The 16,224-nt window shown below is 34.1% G+C and overlaps 1 protein-coding gene across 2 annotated transcripts in view; it reads left to right on the forward strand.

Moving 5' to 3' along the window:
* Positions 1 to 870: 870 nt before the first annotated feature.
* Positions 871 to 16,224, forward strand: part of LOC113497462 — a 43,382-nt gene continuing 28,028 nt past the window's right edge. The window contains exon 1 of one of the 2 annotated variants that reach the window (XM_026877019.1): positions 871 to 2,346. In XM_026877019.1, the coding sequence (XP_026732820.1) occupies positions 2,160 to 2,346 (187 nt within the window). In that variant the 5' untranslated portion in view covers positions 871 to 2,159. The remainder of the gene's footprint in view (positions 2,347 to 16,224) is intronic. The other variant, XM_026877020.1, reaches the window with a different exon arrangement.

The raw sequence follows: 16,224 nt of genomic DNA on the forward strand, positions 1-16,224 counted from the left end.
TTGTCAGTAATAGGTTCACCAGCATAAACATAACATAGTCATGTATTATTTTAAAATCTAATTGTTTCATTCACTAACATCCTTCGAACTGCAGTTATAATCAGAAAGTGTGTAACAGATTATGACGCTCATCTACTGTTTGCTAGGTTGTAATGGTTTGTGTCAAAAACTGTCATGAGTTTATACCATTTAGTTTAGTGGTAAAAGTTTGAAGAAAGAATTCTCTTACATTTAAATAAGTAAACAAAAAAGTAAGCAAAAATATCAACATTGTACACTATCAAATAAGTAGTTGGGTACCTTAGTCTCAGCGAATTTGTAGCTTGTATCTACATAAATCTTGTTCGCTAAATACTCACTACTCGGTGGGTTAGTGTATAACACATATTTATTCTTTAAATATTCTCAAATATTTAGAAATAGATAATGCTGTATTTAGTCTTTGTCTCTACAAATAGTTTCAATTAATTTATGACAAACCTGCACGTATCGATCCTAAATAAACTGTTTACTATCAACTTAATGTGTTAGAAACTCGCATAAATCATTTATCATGCTCTTAGCTACATCTCAGATACAAATTATAGAATTCTCGCAAACATTCACATATTAAGGTTAAGATCAATCCGCAGTCGTCGAATTACTTGGCATTTAATAGTATCGCATTAGTTCAAATGTTCAAGAGCTCTTAGGAGACATACGTGTAATGACGGATCTAAGTATTTAATAGTTCTGCTCCACAATATAAGCGACTACATCCTGTGGACGCGAGTTGCCAAAGTAATTAGAGAAAGCGTGCGGCGAGTGCGACACGCAAAAGGAAAAATAAAACTTATTTATGGCTCTAAGGTCAGAGCCAATACAAAATTGTTTTTTTTTTTCGTGATCGTCAAGAATTCGTGCAGGTTACAGGTGGAATTGTTATTAATGATTTGAAAGTAATCTGTAAAATGTGTGTTTATTTGCGATGATTGCCATTTGCAAATTGATGAATAGTTATTCGGGGTATTTCCCATCTATCGAGGTTCGAGCCAACGCTGATGTATGCAGTTAATCACCTTTTTATATTATAATTACGAATTCATCAAAGCGTTTAATTAGTAGTAACTCTAAGAAAGTGTCTAGACTTTATCCACATACGACCTCTGTTTGAAGCAAGTTGGCCCGCTCATTTGTAACAGCTTACTAGATGCTAATCAGGCCAATTAAGTATCTACACGCGAAGTACGTAAAGCCAGTGACTCGCGCCCCCTCGTGCTACCGGTCCATAAAGGTAGACTTCATAAAGATTTATATCTACCGTTAAAATACTTATTTTTAATGACGATGTATGGGATAGACGTGATTTTACGTAGTTATCTAAGTGTATTTCGCACTTTTAGTGAGTTTTGTAAGGCCCAGAGGGAAATAATTGCCAGGATACCATTAAATACGAGCATTGCTTTGTCGCACGAGTCACGCATCCAGTTTTAATTTATTTTAATTTTATTTAAAGTTGTTATCTTACTACGCTAAACTGGATTCGAGTATGTAACTTTAAAATAAGGTAGTACATCAGAACGTCTTTGTTTACTTTAAAATTTAAACATAAAGAGTGTTAATGGGTTTAGTACGTATCTAATGAATTGCGGGATACCCGTTACGATAAGGTACATAAATCTATATAAGTGCGGAGATTTGAATATTTTATAGATTAAATTTAAGTCTATTAATAACTTGTTGAAGATTAAACCATGATGGAAAGTTTCGCCCTTTCTAATAAAAACAAGCAAAGAGAGCGGAAAGATAACCCGTTAAGTACAAACTTAATATTTCCTCTCGAAAGAAAGAGTACCTTCTTAATCGTCAATAATAGTACTTTTCCAAATGCATATCAAGTTATCAAGACATAAACAAAAATAAAAAGAACTATATTTCCTATCTCCGAGACTCGGGCGTTTGCGACCAGTGTTTTGATCGTGTGCGTATCCAATCGCCAGTGCGACCGTCGACACAGCGCATGCGCAGCGCGTACCGCGAAAATGGCCGGTGCGAATTTTACGCGGGAACCCAACTCGAATATTTTCGAAACTGAAAGTGTGTGATTGTGGGAATCACCTATGTTTCTAATTATAATATTTACCAAAGATTAGTTTGTTTGCAATTATGAAACGATTAAAATGTGCTCGCAATCGGATTGTTACAAAGTGATATTTACAGTGATATTAGTTTTGGTGATTAGCGTTGATTGTATGAGTGCGGCCACCAAGTTTAGGAGGAACAATAGAGTGCACGATGTATGGAATGTGCGTGAGGAAGGGAAAAATACTACTCTCAAGAAACAGGGGAGAGGATTTCTGTTCGGCGGTAAGTTATTTTTTTTTTGAAATATTGATTGCCGGCTATGCTGATTTACAACACAATAATTAGAAAAAATAAACTATCATATAAAGTATGGCCACAATTACGCATTTTTTAATCTACCAACCTACCAACCAACCTACCTACCTATCTACCAACTTACATAATTAAAATGCCTACAACTACTAGATACATAATATTTAACACGTTTTATTTAATGTGATGACATTACTAATCGGCTGACGAAAGGTATTATAATAAGAAAGAAATAATAACAAAACCAAAGACGAATTAAGTTTAGTATTATCAATCATAAACTAGCCAGTGATAATTATTCAAGACTAATTTAGAATTATCTAGCGAAATCGGATTTCTAAATCAAACAAAATTAAAAAGATATAAAATCTGATGAAAGCTTTCATATTTAAACTTATTAATATGGATAAGACGGCAGAAAGTCAAATATTTCTAAAGGCCAAGAGTGTAGAATATCCAATAAGTTTTTTTAATAAACTATTTATTTTCTTTTATGTAACAATAATAATTTTGAAAATATTTTATGACTTTACAAGCAGAACTCATCAAAACTAGACGTTTGGAAAACGTAAATTAAATTCGAATAAGTATTTGAATATAAATTATAAAAAAATAATCATGAATCAATCAATCTCCAATCAATTTATAAATTCTTTGAGAACGTTTGAACTCAAACAAGTAACTTGCTCACTGGACTTATTAATTGCAGTTGGTACTAGTAGAAACACGACGTCCGTTGTTTAATCTCTTCCAGACGCTATTACGCGCGACATTATTATCATAAACTCAATCACAATTCACATTCATGTGCCCCGTAACAAAAGCTGAGCAACGATTAAACGGCTCATCACCAAGAAACTACACAAGACATGTTTACGCTCTATGCATATAAACATTGTGCACAGAGAGTACCTACCAAGCCAACACCTGATTGTAGGACAATACGCCCTCGAATTCTGGAAGACAAATCAGAAATTGTAAGAATTTGTTGCTAAGTGACACCCGCTAGGAACAAGAACTCAGCACAAGTAACCGATTTTAAAAGTGAATGAAGTTTCAGTTTTCGATTACAAATGTGACGTCATCCAGAGTTAAGAAAGTAGTTCTGTTATCTTAGTGTTACTTTCCAAGTATCGTGCGTTCCTTTGCCCATACTCAAAGGAACTTTTAAGGCTACATTTTACAAGGCAAGCCTGTGTTACTGTGTCAAAGGGTCAGCGATGAGCCGCGACACTAACCCATCCACTTTTAGGGCAAGGTTAATGGAAACATAAAATGTTCTTCCTTTTGCAGAAGAGAATCTGTGTCGACTGTGTCAGAGTACTGTTCTCTGTAATTTATTGATGAGTTGTTCTCATGATTAAGTGTTGCCCATTTGCTTCGCGATTGTTTGTTGTTGGCAAACGATTGTTGTTGATGATTGGAGTTTCGATTCTTTGGTTTAGGTCATTTATAATATGTGATGATAACGTTACGTCAAAAAATTGCAACTGTCTCAAAAGTTCCAATAAATTATGCATAAAATTTATTACCGATAGTTCATAGCCCAATAAAACTTTGTTCAGTGTTTCTACATAGATAATATTTCGTAAAATCCGCACATTCTTAATTAAAATCCATTCAATAAGAAACTAAACAATTAATAATTTGTCAAAAGAAGAAACCGCATGTTCCAAATCGTTTATTTATAGCCCAAAGCAATCAAGGACACTATTTGATTTGGTATAATTTGTCATTCAATTATAAACTATTAACTCGTTTGAAAGCTTGTGATTGAATAATCGTGTAACGGAACATCTATATTTATCTTGAGGAATATTAAACAGCACTTACTACCATATAAAGTCAAAGAAATCAGCAGGACGTAAAAACATAATAGACAAAAAAAAATTAATTTTACGTTTCGCCGAGAACATTTAAAGAAAAAATACTGAATCATTAATCAGCTTTAATTTGCTGTTATGTGTAGTCTACAAATAGTTATCAAAGAAAAAAACTTTCAATAATAACTCTACATAATATATGTATATCCTATACTCTTCCTCAATAAATGGGATATCTAATACTGAAATAATTTACCAAATCGGACGGAGTTCCTGAGATTAGCCCATTCAAACAAACAAACTCTTCTGCTTGAGTATAGATAAATGAATTTAACTGGAATATAGATTGTAGACCACGGAGCCCAGCTTGACCAACCATAATCAGAGCAAATAAAGTCACGTACTACTAGTGTCAATACAACGCGTGCATCAGAATGTACAAGTATGGAACACAATTGTTTCTCCTTTCCTTTTACGTCTGCAGGACAGACCAGACATTGGAAACATGATAAAACGGGTTATGGTTAAGTAGGTAGTTTGTTACGATGCTACTGCAAACTTGTTTATTGAATTTTGCTGGTGGAAACGATGCACAAAGTATGCTAATGTCGGGTCAGAATGTGCTAATTTTGGCACATCTTTTAAGTATTTTGCTAATACGTTAATGCATTGTTTATAACGCTGTACAGAGATTTAAATAACATTAGGTACTGAACAATAAAGTGGTGTAAAGGGGCGTGAAAGATTTTCCATAAAAAAATACGTTGAAACAGGTCTTGGATAAGGAACAGTGCCATAAAGTAAACCAACTTATTTAAAAAGAAATCATTTCTTGGTTTCTCCTTTTTCTATTTTATTTAGTTTTCAATAGTAGATGGGCTCTTTATTTAATTTATCATTATTTTTACTGCCTAAATGCGTGTACCTGTGATCTTAATCATTAAAAGTAAGTGGGTATCATTAACCTCAGATCAATGTATAATTAGATGAATGAATGGGTTTCTTTCAATGTTAAAAAGATTTAAGCAAATAAAAATAAACGAAGTAAATCGAATACAGTTCACCAGACCATTTCTCACTTAGCTTTACTTTCAAAACTTTTCAAATCAAATTCAATGAGTTGCGTTTCAAGAGATCGTCTCAGACGGGGCTATATTATTGAAATTATTTATGAGTATATTTACTCGGGAAAGTAGTTTCGGTGTAGATATGATTAATTATATCATTATGTATAAAAACTCTTTTTAGGTGTTTAGATGAAAGAGGCGATTTAGAAGATTGTTTGCCTTATAAGGATAGATGCATCACTCATCTGTAAAAAACTCGTTCTATAAAAATGAAGTCCATTTCTTTAGAGCCTGTGCTATGGATATGTTATTCAAACTTAGACCGACATTCCTTTGCCATTTCGATGCCAACTGGTGACCCATTTATTGGAGAAACTACTTTACTTACCTATATTACTTATAGATTGGACCGATGTTAAATATTTATCGCCAACATCGTATTATTTATGTAGGAGTCATACGATACTTCACTTTTCCGCTTTCCTGCTCTGTATTTTTTCGATCGCAAAATTTGATCCAGTTCTACCAAAAGTAAGCATTTGCAAGTAAAAAGTCTGAGTTCCAGTTTCGATAGACACACTGTTTTATCATTTTTTTATTAAACTTCTAAACTCAAACTAAACGACCGTTTAAAAAGATACTTAGTATGAATCTAGAGATCTAGAAGCAGACACCTGCCGTCCAAATCCCGTTTATTTTAAGACTACCGGATTAGTAACATAATGACAATTTACATCCCCTAATCACTATGGGTAGTACGCAACAGTTTCGTCAATAAATCTCTGAGCTAACAACAAATCCTATAGCCATAACTCACTGTCGAAACTGATCACACGGCCCGTTTCCCTTCCAAGATTAGTATTCCCAACTCGTACTCCGATGAGACAGACTAAATAAAAAAAACTTTCTGAATCACATTTATTGAGGTTTTTAGGTTGTCCAAGGAGGACATACATATGTTTTTTTACAAAGATGGGTACTATTAACGTCAAATAAATATCTGTTTACGTTGTATTCGAATTTGAGTCTTCGAACTCTTAAGAGTCAGGTTTCGATAAGCATTCATAAAATAACAGTAATTTCATCCCATTTGTTATTATCCTTAAGGCCATGTAAGTGGTGTCTTCCTCCTGTGGTTACTTGAGGGCATACTTTCTGGTGTGTTATTGAAAACTGCGAATGTTCCGCTGTCCGTTAAACACCACATCTGCAATTTGGGTGATATGAAATTGATTTTTGTAAAGGACTAGATATAAAACTTTAAAATTATGGGGTGTTTACAATCCCCCTGCTTTTAGAGTCACATACATTCGTTTGTAAATTATTACACTACTGTCAACCACTCTTACTACTGTGTTACCGTGTGTAAAATATTGTTTTTAGCTAAATCGTTTGAAAATGGAAGATGACAACATAATTCCTTAAAACCATTTTCCTACTTTAACTAAAGGTAAGTACTAAAGATAGTAAATGAACTGTTTAATAATAGACATACTATTATAATGATTGAGGAAGTGGCCGGTGTGAAGGAAAACCGTTTAAATCTCTTTGTAAAATATAATACAAAAGTCCAAACATTTATGTGTGAAGACTCAATATATTTTATGTTTCATCGCATGTTAAAACTGAGCGCTCATATATTATGAAATGTTGCGTGAATTTTTATAATACGAACGCCGGAAATAATCTTCGTGGCCTTTAAATAGAGACCTAAAATATTTATGCATTATTATGACTTGTTTTAAAGTGAATGGAAGTGAAATTTAATGTTCTTGTATTTATAGTACTAGTATCATCAAATAAAGAAAATTCTTGTTTTATCTGAAGTTCAAACAAGGTATTATAATATTATATCTCTGGATAAATTATAACTTATTTTAAAACAGGTTTTGCGATTTCTACAATAGTTAAAGCGATCGTTCGAAATTAGGTTATTACAGAGAAATTGAGTCTGATCTGAAATGTTATTAAAATTTGAATAGACAAATACAGTTTAATATATTATATAATTTATTTTAATACATGAGTTAAGTAGAAGTTCAGGTGAAAGACCGCCAAACAAACGTCGCACAGCTAATGAGCTAAATTGAATGGAAGAAAAACCCTGGGTAAACCGCTCAGTTTGGCCCAAAGTGGCCAAAACAGGAGAAGCTATGACGATGATTTAAATAATGATGGTATTCGCTTCTGTACTTATTTGCATTGCTTTAACTAAAATATAGATCTGGATATTTTTATTCCAGTCTACCTTTTCTAGCGTAAGAACATTTTCAATACTGTAGCAAACTGATCGATAGTTCATTTACAGTTTTCTTGTTGACTTCATCTTTTGCAATCAACTCGGAATTAGATTTACCTTTGCAGCTGAACTTGCTTGTCTGTCGTTCGCGACTTAATTGTGTTTCTTTGCATTGTCTTGTTGGCAATTTTGTTTTTATTTGTGCTATGTTTATTAAATGTTATATCGATTTCAATTAATAGTTATAGGACTACGTGTAATGGTGTATTTAAACAAAAGCGAAGACGGTTAAAACCGGAAAACGGTTTTAGTGAAAACGGTTTTTGATTTAGATTCAGTTAAGATTTCATGCGCTAATCAAGTACTCGAAGTGTTACTTTATTTATAGGTCCACAAATTATAGATCTCAGGTTTATCTGCTTTTCATTGCTCGAAACAATCTGTTAAAACGAAGAAAGTAATCTAGTACAAATTACAACCAACTGCGTATCTTAGAACACAGCATGCAAGTGAAACCGTGAACACAAACCATCTACATCAAAAACGTTCTCATCTCAATTAAGACCATCGCGGTACAAATTCATGTTCTCAGTGACATTTAAATAAAGCCACGTGTAGTTCCATTTCAAAGACTAAATTAAGTAATGAATATGTATCAGATGCCTTGGCATTGTCTTTGTAGCTATTACGCTCGTTTCCCTCATTTAAACAGGCTTCACGATAAAAATCCATTATATAGCTATCATTTCTGTACTTTTATATCTTTTGCGCGTTTACCGGTTTCGTAAGCAACTTAATATTTTTATCTTAATAAGTTGGTATTGTTGCTATGCATCGCGGCGTCGCGTTTTCACTATCGCATAATATTGTAACATAAATAATTGTTAACTATGTCGGCACACGAAAGTTGTTTCAATTAATTCGTATAGTTTCGTTTGATAATGTTATAAGTAGTTACGCAGTAAGTCTTGGGTGGACATTTTCTGTCTAAGATTGTAAATATTTTTTCGTCGTAACATAAGTGTTTTGTTCCTATCCCATAGTAAGTATTCTTCTATATTTAGCGAATCCGAAAACAAATCAACAAAGAAAAGAAGAGGTCCTTATGTGTCCTAACCTGGACCTGTATGTATCAAGGTGTTCACTCTCTGCTTTGCAACCAACTGTGATGGCTAGGACATCATTGATCATACACCTGATTGTATAAACTTCCTAGATGACGCACTCGATTATATTTAATTATCACACTTTCATCGGATACGTGTTTAAGATAATTGCTACATAAAAATCGTAATCAGATGCTACAATTTTAGCAGGTAATCTTATATATTATGCACAGCGGGCAGCAGGATATGTTTAATTACACAGAATAAGTTTCAAAATTAATTAATTAAATTAAAATTATTATTTTTGTATTAATAAGACACATTTTGAGTTGTTGTGCCAACGGAAAACGTAAGTATAAGTAATCATATTTGTTTATTTGTCTTGAACAATATGTGTATATACACACATATTGGTCTGTTGGTATTGGCATTATTTACTTAAAAGAATGTGAAAAGTGAAACCTTTAGCGGGTTTAGTAAAAGTAAATTATGTAGACATAATGATTGGAACAGGTTCAGATCACATAAATATCTTATTTTATAACTTTAACGTATTCAGATTTATGTAAATTATCATTGGAATTTAAATCCTGCGTTTTATGTAACCTTGAGAATTTTTTATTAAAGGGTGCAGCTTAAAAATATTTTTTCATGTATTTTGCCTTTTATCAAATGGAATATTTTCAGAATAGCTTTATTAATTTGATACTTTTTACTTTATTGTTCTTGACTTTTCAATTCAAAAGTCTCGATATTTATTCAAATTGGAGCTTTAGTAACTGCTGACTTTTTGCATTAAAATGCGTTTCAACTCTCCTTTCAAAGATATGTTTTTAAGATAAAATTGAAATTCACATGAGAATTGTGATCGTTACTGGGCACCAACGTCTTATTCGTGTTTAGAAATGTATTTATGCGGTTGTCAGTACGATCGATACAAGTCAGGTTCACTGCCTCTAAACCTACATCGAGCATTGATGACTCAAGTCTATCAACTCTGCATATTTTCTTTGAAAGGCTGCGAATATAGCCCGCAGGCTATAATCTTGAACAGCTACAGATACATAGCAATTTTATGAAAATCGATTTGTGTTGTTTCATCATTCGAGAAAGCTGCCGTAGTTTCGAGAGTTTTATCAATTTTACGTAGAATTTTATCTGAAGCTCACTTGTATACATCAAGTATATGTCTCTTGTGTAATAGATTACAATACAAGGTCTGCTGCTTCTGTGTTTTATTAGTAACGGTAAATTTGACTACTTTTTTAATTGCGCCTGTGTTAACTACTATCTATAAGGGAAATGTGATAAAATAAATGAATGACTGAACTCCGAATGTATACCTTTATTGTTTATTCGTCGAAATTCGTCATAGTATTGTTCGATTCCTATCCTAGTTTTCGCAGATCAGTGAAAGTGGAATAAAAGGTCAATGGATAAGAAATGTTGCGAATAAACCAGTCTATTTACCTTGTATTTATTTCCTTATAGCCTACATTCAGAGAGAACATTACGGGTCAAAGGTAGTTACTACAAGTAATGGCATTAGTACTTTAGATGCAGTACCTTTGTTTAATGATTTCGAACGAAAATCTTATAGACAAATAATAGTAAATTAAGGTTCTACAATCTTAGTTTCCTTAAGCAAGCTAACTAAACCATGAGATGTACATAAATACAGCTAAAGATCCTTGGAATAGGGCTCAGATTTGAATAGGCTGCGCCGCCCAAGAATAAGGCTAACATCAAGCAAATCATTTTGGATTTTGTGATGTAAAATTGAATGCGATGCCAATTATCTCCATATCGTTGAGATCCTCGATTAAATCGGTTTTATAGTATAAGTATAAAGAGTATTGAATAGGTAACTGGTCGAGTGGTTGTCGGATGACCTTCTTAAGGGCAAGCTCTGGCTGGGAGCCAAGTTACTAAGTAGGTAGGCACGTTAACATGTTGCCCACTTGTTACTCGCTCTTCAAGGGACTGTCGATTTCAATTACGTTATCCGGTTAGGAAGTCATTAAGATTGGGTTGCTATTAAGGACTGATTAGAGTGATAATGCACAAGATGGGAGCAAAAGGGCTATTCTGGACTTTATTTCTATATATTGCTATTTTCGTCGTGTACATAAGTAGGTTTTCTAAGCTAATTTTAAATGTCTAATTGATAGCAAGAAAATAAACTGATTAGTACATTATGAGGATACAGAGTTGAGTCTTGTTGCTTTTTTCGGCAAAGTGAAATTTAAGGAAAATCATAAAAAGAAAACAAACGACACGTGACAAACCCAAGTGGGTACAATAAAAACGATCGTATTAAAACCGGTAGCTGTTGCAGCTGGCACACGGATTCATCTGCAAAGTATACCACGGGGTGAGCTGGAACCAGTCCGTGACTCCGTGTAATAATGTAGGAATGCCGCTCGTGGTCGCACCGTGAACGGGATGGGACAGGGCCGGAGTGTGATACCACGTGGTAGACTTTGTATATACAAACACTTGACTGCCCATATATTGAAGTTACTGGTATCTCAAGCTGGAGGTATCGTATAGGTAAATATTTAACAACATCGTAAAGCTGCAATGTCGAATTTCGAGCTATTTTTTCCTTTGAAAATGATTAGGCATGATTTTAAGGAATAGAAAATACAAATATACAACATTGTTTATTCTAAGGGTAAAACTTCAATCTTATCACTTACAGCGACATCTTCCTCGCAGCCTTAGGGTGGATATAAATAACTATAAACCAAAACCAGAGTTTCAGCAGAAGTGTTGTTCAAAAATTCGTCTTCGCATACGTACACTTGTTGTCATACAGACACATAAGTGTAGTGTCACAGTGTGAACTTGCCTTTACACAGCAGCATAGCCTATAAGTAAGTGTTTTGTGAATTATTGACCTTGCAATAAACATGAATAACTGATTTTAATTGACGTATTCTAAGATGTACGATAGTAATGCGAATGAATAGGAGTTTATTTTACAAACACAATCACCCGAAATGGGAATTGTTTGAAATACCATAGATAGGGCTTCTTGTTTCTTCTTGATTAGTATTTGTGACAAAGCCACTTATTTTTGGAGCCTAGCGTTAGTCTAGTGTTCTACTCTGTGCACTGCTACGATTTAAATTAACTTTAAATTATTAGGAACACGTCAGCTTCACCTGCAATGAAAACTCATCACAATTATCCAAAACCAAGTACCTGTACAGATTAGGATAAGGGCGTGTCTAAATATATTGGATACCTCCGCACTTTTGAGGGAAACGCGAAGTAATTAGGGCTGTGGTTAAACTCGATGTTCCTACTTAGCAAGTTGAGCAATTAGAGGGCATTAAGCTTAACAAGTCTGGGGCTTAGTGTCACACATCAGCGGCTACATCTCCGCGTTATCACTTAACATTCATCTTGTAGTTGGAGGCACTTGAGTAAACATGATATGGGTATCAAAATATAAGCTGTAACAGTATAGAGAGTTGTTACCGCGAATATGTTTACACACTATGTGAAGCCGTTAATCTATGGAACAGTACAGACAGGCAAGGATTGTCAAAATAACCATCAAAAAATATAATCGCTTATTCTGGTAAATCAAAGTATTTTGCGGTGAAGATTAGCGGTTAAGTTATTAAATCTGGTTCACTTATACTTTTTTTGCGTTTCTGCCCATAAAAGTTAACAATTTTACTCAAATTGAAATGATAAAATAATAACAACGTGACTTGAAATAAGAAAACGTATGAGTGTGTTTAGTTATTTAAAGATTATAATAATATACTGAAACGGGTATATTATAAGGCATTTAGATGATCACACGCGAGGGAAGCGGATACAATCACTTGCCACATTAGAACGATAAAGAAGATTCGATCTTTACTTCTTGTTTATCTTAACTCGAATCAAACATAATCTTGAAATACTCTCAACCGTCCTTGTATCCTTATGACGCTTTCTAACAGGACAGCAGGAAGCCTCAAGTGTAACAAGTTTTTACTTGTAAGTCTCGAGTGAGCCGTAATGAGGTAACGGAGACCGGACCGTGGGTGTCCCAGTTTCGTGCACTTCACTCGCAGTTGTCAAACTTTTAGGGAACACGCTTGTTATTATACGAGTTTTGCCTTTTTCATACATTAATTATGTAAACTGTATAGAGTCCAATAACTTAGGATATTGTAAGATAATTCTTTGTTGTTTTGTAGATCGCTTTTGTTTTTTGAAATTTTTATTTTATGCAATTCATTTTTATCTTGTAGTGTAACTTGGAGGTATTGGGCCAGTCCATACTTGGTAAATTGACGTCAATGAGTTGATAAATTTGTAGATTTTTTCAGTTACGGACAATATTAATATCTTTGCAGCGAAATTACTTTCTCAACCTATAAGGTTAAAGATAACTTAAAGACCGCACGGGCACACACTAATGGCGGGTCGTAATTCTATTGGTCAACCAACTAGGCATGCTCGCCTACTTTCCTGCGCCGCGGCTGGGATTTCGAGCGAATTATTTTCCCACCGACATGCGGTGAGATTTACATTCGTCTAGGTGCCACTGAATGTTTCTACAGTTTGTATAAGATTTGGGTCTTGTGGGAGCATTGTTTGTGGTTGGTAATGAAGAAAGTTAAATACCTTTTTTTTGCTATTTAACGTAATCAAACAAATGCAGCTTTAGTATGCGCCTATTTTTATTTACATGCTCAAATTTAGGGCACTTGTTATAAAAAAATATCGATTTTATAATGTCTGTAGAGCTGTTGATCACGCATAACACGAGTAAAGATTATTCAGCAATATGCAATGTTATGTTTTTCCAGGATTAATAAGTAAATAAGTTGTTGAGCCGTAAGTACATCATTTTCTTTACGTACTCTAATCTTCATTTTCCAATTTGCATTCAACTCTAAAATATTTTTCTCACCACACAAATTGTATTCAGAAGATATAAATGGTATCCTAGAAATAATAAAATATTCTCTTCTAAAATATTCTCAGCAAATCGGTCCTAACATCTATACGAAGTAAATGGCAATAACATGGCCTCATACATAAGTCTAATATCGTCGGGGGTAAAATTTGGGCACACAACAGAACATGGGTTTTATAAGTTAAATATATTCCTCGAAGGGTTTGGTACGAGTTTAAGGCTCCTCACACGCGACGCTGCACAAGTCTCAATACCCGACGACTTTATTCTCGAACGATAACGAAGCACGTCTATACAAACCTGTTTGAATTTTTTTATAGCGATATTCGCTTGGAGTGAAGAATAGGAACTCACGTTGCTCCGTGTAAAACAGGACTGATCTTTCAAGGAATATAAGTGTACATTATTATACTATATAAAGTTACTGTGTGGGCAGAACTCTGCTTTTCTGAAAAACAAATTAGTTCGGCTAGCAGCCAACATATTCGTTATTATTTTGGTACGAGTATCATGGAATTAATTGTTGAACATCAGCTTACATAGCCAGCGTTAAATATCCGGGTAGAGTCGGCTATACGGCTTTTCTATGCAAAGATGTTATGTTAGAGAGCCACCGAAAAAACTGGATTCAGAAAGTGTGTTTATATGTGCGCTATTGTTACTGCTTATTATTATGTATGAACTTTTCTCGCCTTTATGCTTTTTTTATTATGAAATGCGTCATTTTGCATTAATGAAGTATTACTATGTCAACACCGTAAAAGTCGCATATTGCTGCTCAGCTTAAGCATTTGTAATTAATGACGCTGATAAAACTATTAATACTCAAATATAAAATAGGTACTTATCACTTAAACCACGCTTAAATCTAACATTAACCTTCATAGGTTGAACTTATACACGGTTTAACATATCTTTAGCAAATCAAATTCGATGTGAACTAGATTCATTATTCAATACTCGGCATCATCAGTACATATAGAGCCTACATCAAAGTTTCGCTACATGAAGTTATCAAGACCTTTACCATGACCACATATATCAAGATAGATATCGTTGTGCAAGCGAGACGCCCGACATATCTAGGTACAGTGTATCTCATTGTCTCGCTCCCACAGCTCAGATTAAGCTAACATGCAAAGATCATGGTGCAGACACATCTATTTAATGATGTACGGCCCCTGAGAGACAACTGCGGCTCAACTTAGCACTACCAGAACTTCGGAACAAGTTACAAGATACAGTCCGATCTGATTTGCCTCCGGCTTGAATCAATGATGCTTTTGTATCATATCTGTTTTCAATCAGCTTCTGTATCTAGATGGATTATTTGTGTACTGAAGACTTCGATATTTATATGGTTTAATATTAAAGCTTCTCTCAGAGGTTTCACCTAATTCAGATTTGTATGTAACTTTAATTGAGTTTCGCGGTTTCAACATTACTCTTTACTTTCTTGTATAATGACATCCATATCCTGTAACGAGGTACCTACAATTTATTATGTTCTTTTGAATCTAAGCTTCCTTTATACTCAATTCGATGCAAATCGGTTTAGCTGTTCACAAGTTATACCGGAACAAACAGACCTTCCTCCTTTCATATTCATATTATTAGTATCGATTGTATCATTAAACCTGTTATTATAATCAAAACAGTAGATTAGCAGGTTATCTGTGTCAATTGATTCTGTATAAAAAGGTTTAAATTTATCTACTTGTCGAACTATTAATTACTTTAATTTTAGCCCGGGGCTCTGATCCAGTTCTTGGCGTATAGAGATCGATGTCTGATTGATATGTACTTTTTAACTTAATTGTCGCCGCTAATGTACCTGTACAATAACATTTTGGAAGTAGGTTAAAATTTGGTTTGGTTGATATAAGTTATTTTGTCTTATGCTACTGCATTTTTTGTTTCTACTTATAACATTTAATTTTGTAATGATTTGTGGAGGGCCGATACCAACTCTACATAGTTTCGTCAAATTCATTCATCGTTAAATTGTTTTGTTAGTTTGTTTAAAATAAAATGATTACAAAATACGATACAGGAACATAAATACTGTCTTACAGTTTTAGTTCGTTGATATCCTTATACGATTTCAATCACCTTAAGATGTAAAGTAAGATTTAAGAGCATTTTAAAGTCACGTTTCGTTTAAGTATCCAAGAGATAGCTTTAATTACAATTAAAGTCGTCAAGAGCTAAAGTCGGCCAAGGCTATTATACGTCTGTAAATAATAAACAAGTACGTCTGTTCCATTACACTTGGAATTAAAACTTCTGTGAGGTCTCTGTACCCACGTCTGGGTAAGCCTGGAGGAGCGGTCCTCTGCGGTCAGACGAGATGACAAGTGATACTTAATGTAATTATAGTGGTAATCCTTTATGTTGGCCAACTGACAAGTTACTGTATTATGGTAAGACTTTCTCCGAATTACGCACTTTGTGTAATAGGTATGGAGGAGTATAGTTTGTGCGGCGTGAATTGGAAGAGGAGATTGATATTATATTGGTTGGTAGCTGTAGCGTGCAGGTCCGCCGCGAAAATGATCCCACGGGTATATAAAATCGGGATAAAAAGTATCTACTCTTAGTGTTAATCCAGGTTTCCATCTCTAGTTTTTGCCTGAAAGAGGAACAAAAATCCTTACATAAGTTGCATACAAACATTCGCGTT

This window comes from Trichoplusia ni, chromosome 9 (genome assembly GCF_003590095.1).
Source record: "Trichoplusia ni isolate ovarian cell line Hi5 chromosome 9, tn1, whole genome shotgun sequence".
Lineage (NCBI taxonomy): Eukaryota > Metazoa > Arthropoda > Insecta > Lepidoptera > Noctuidae > Trichoplusia > Trichoplusia ni.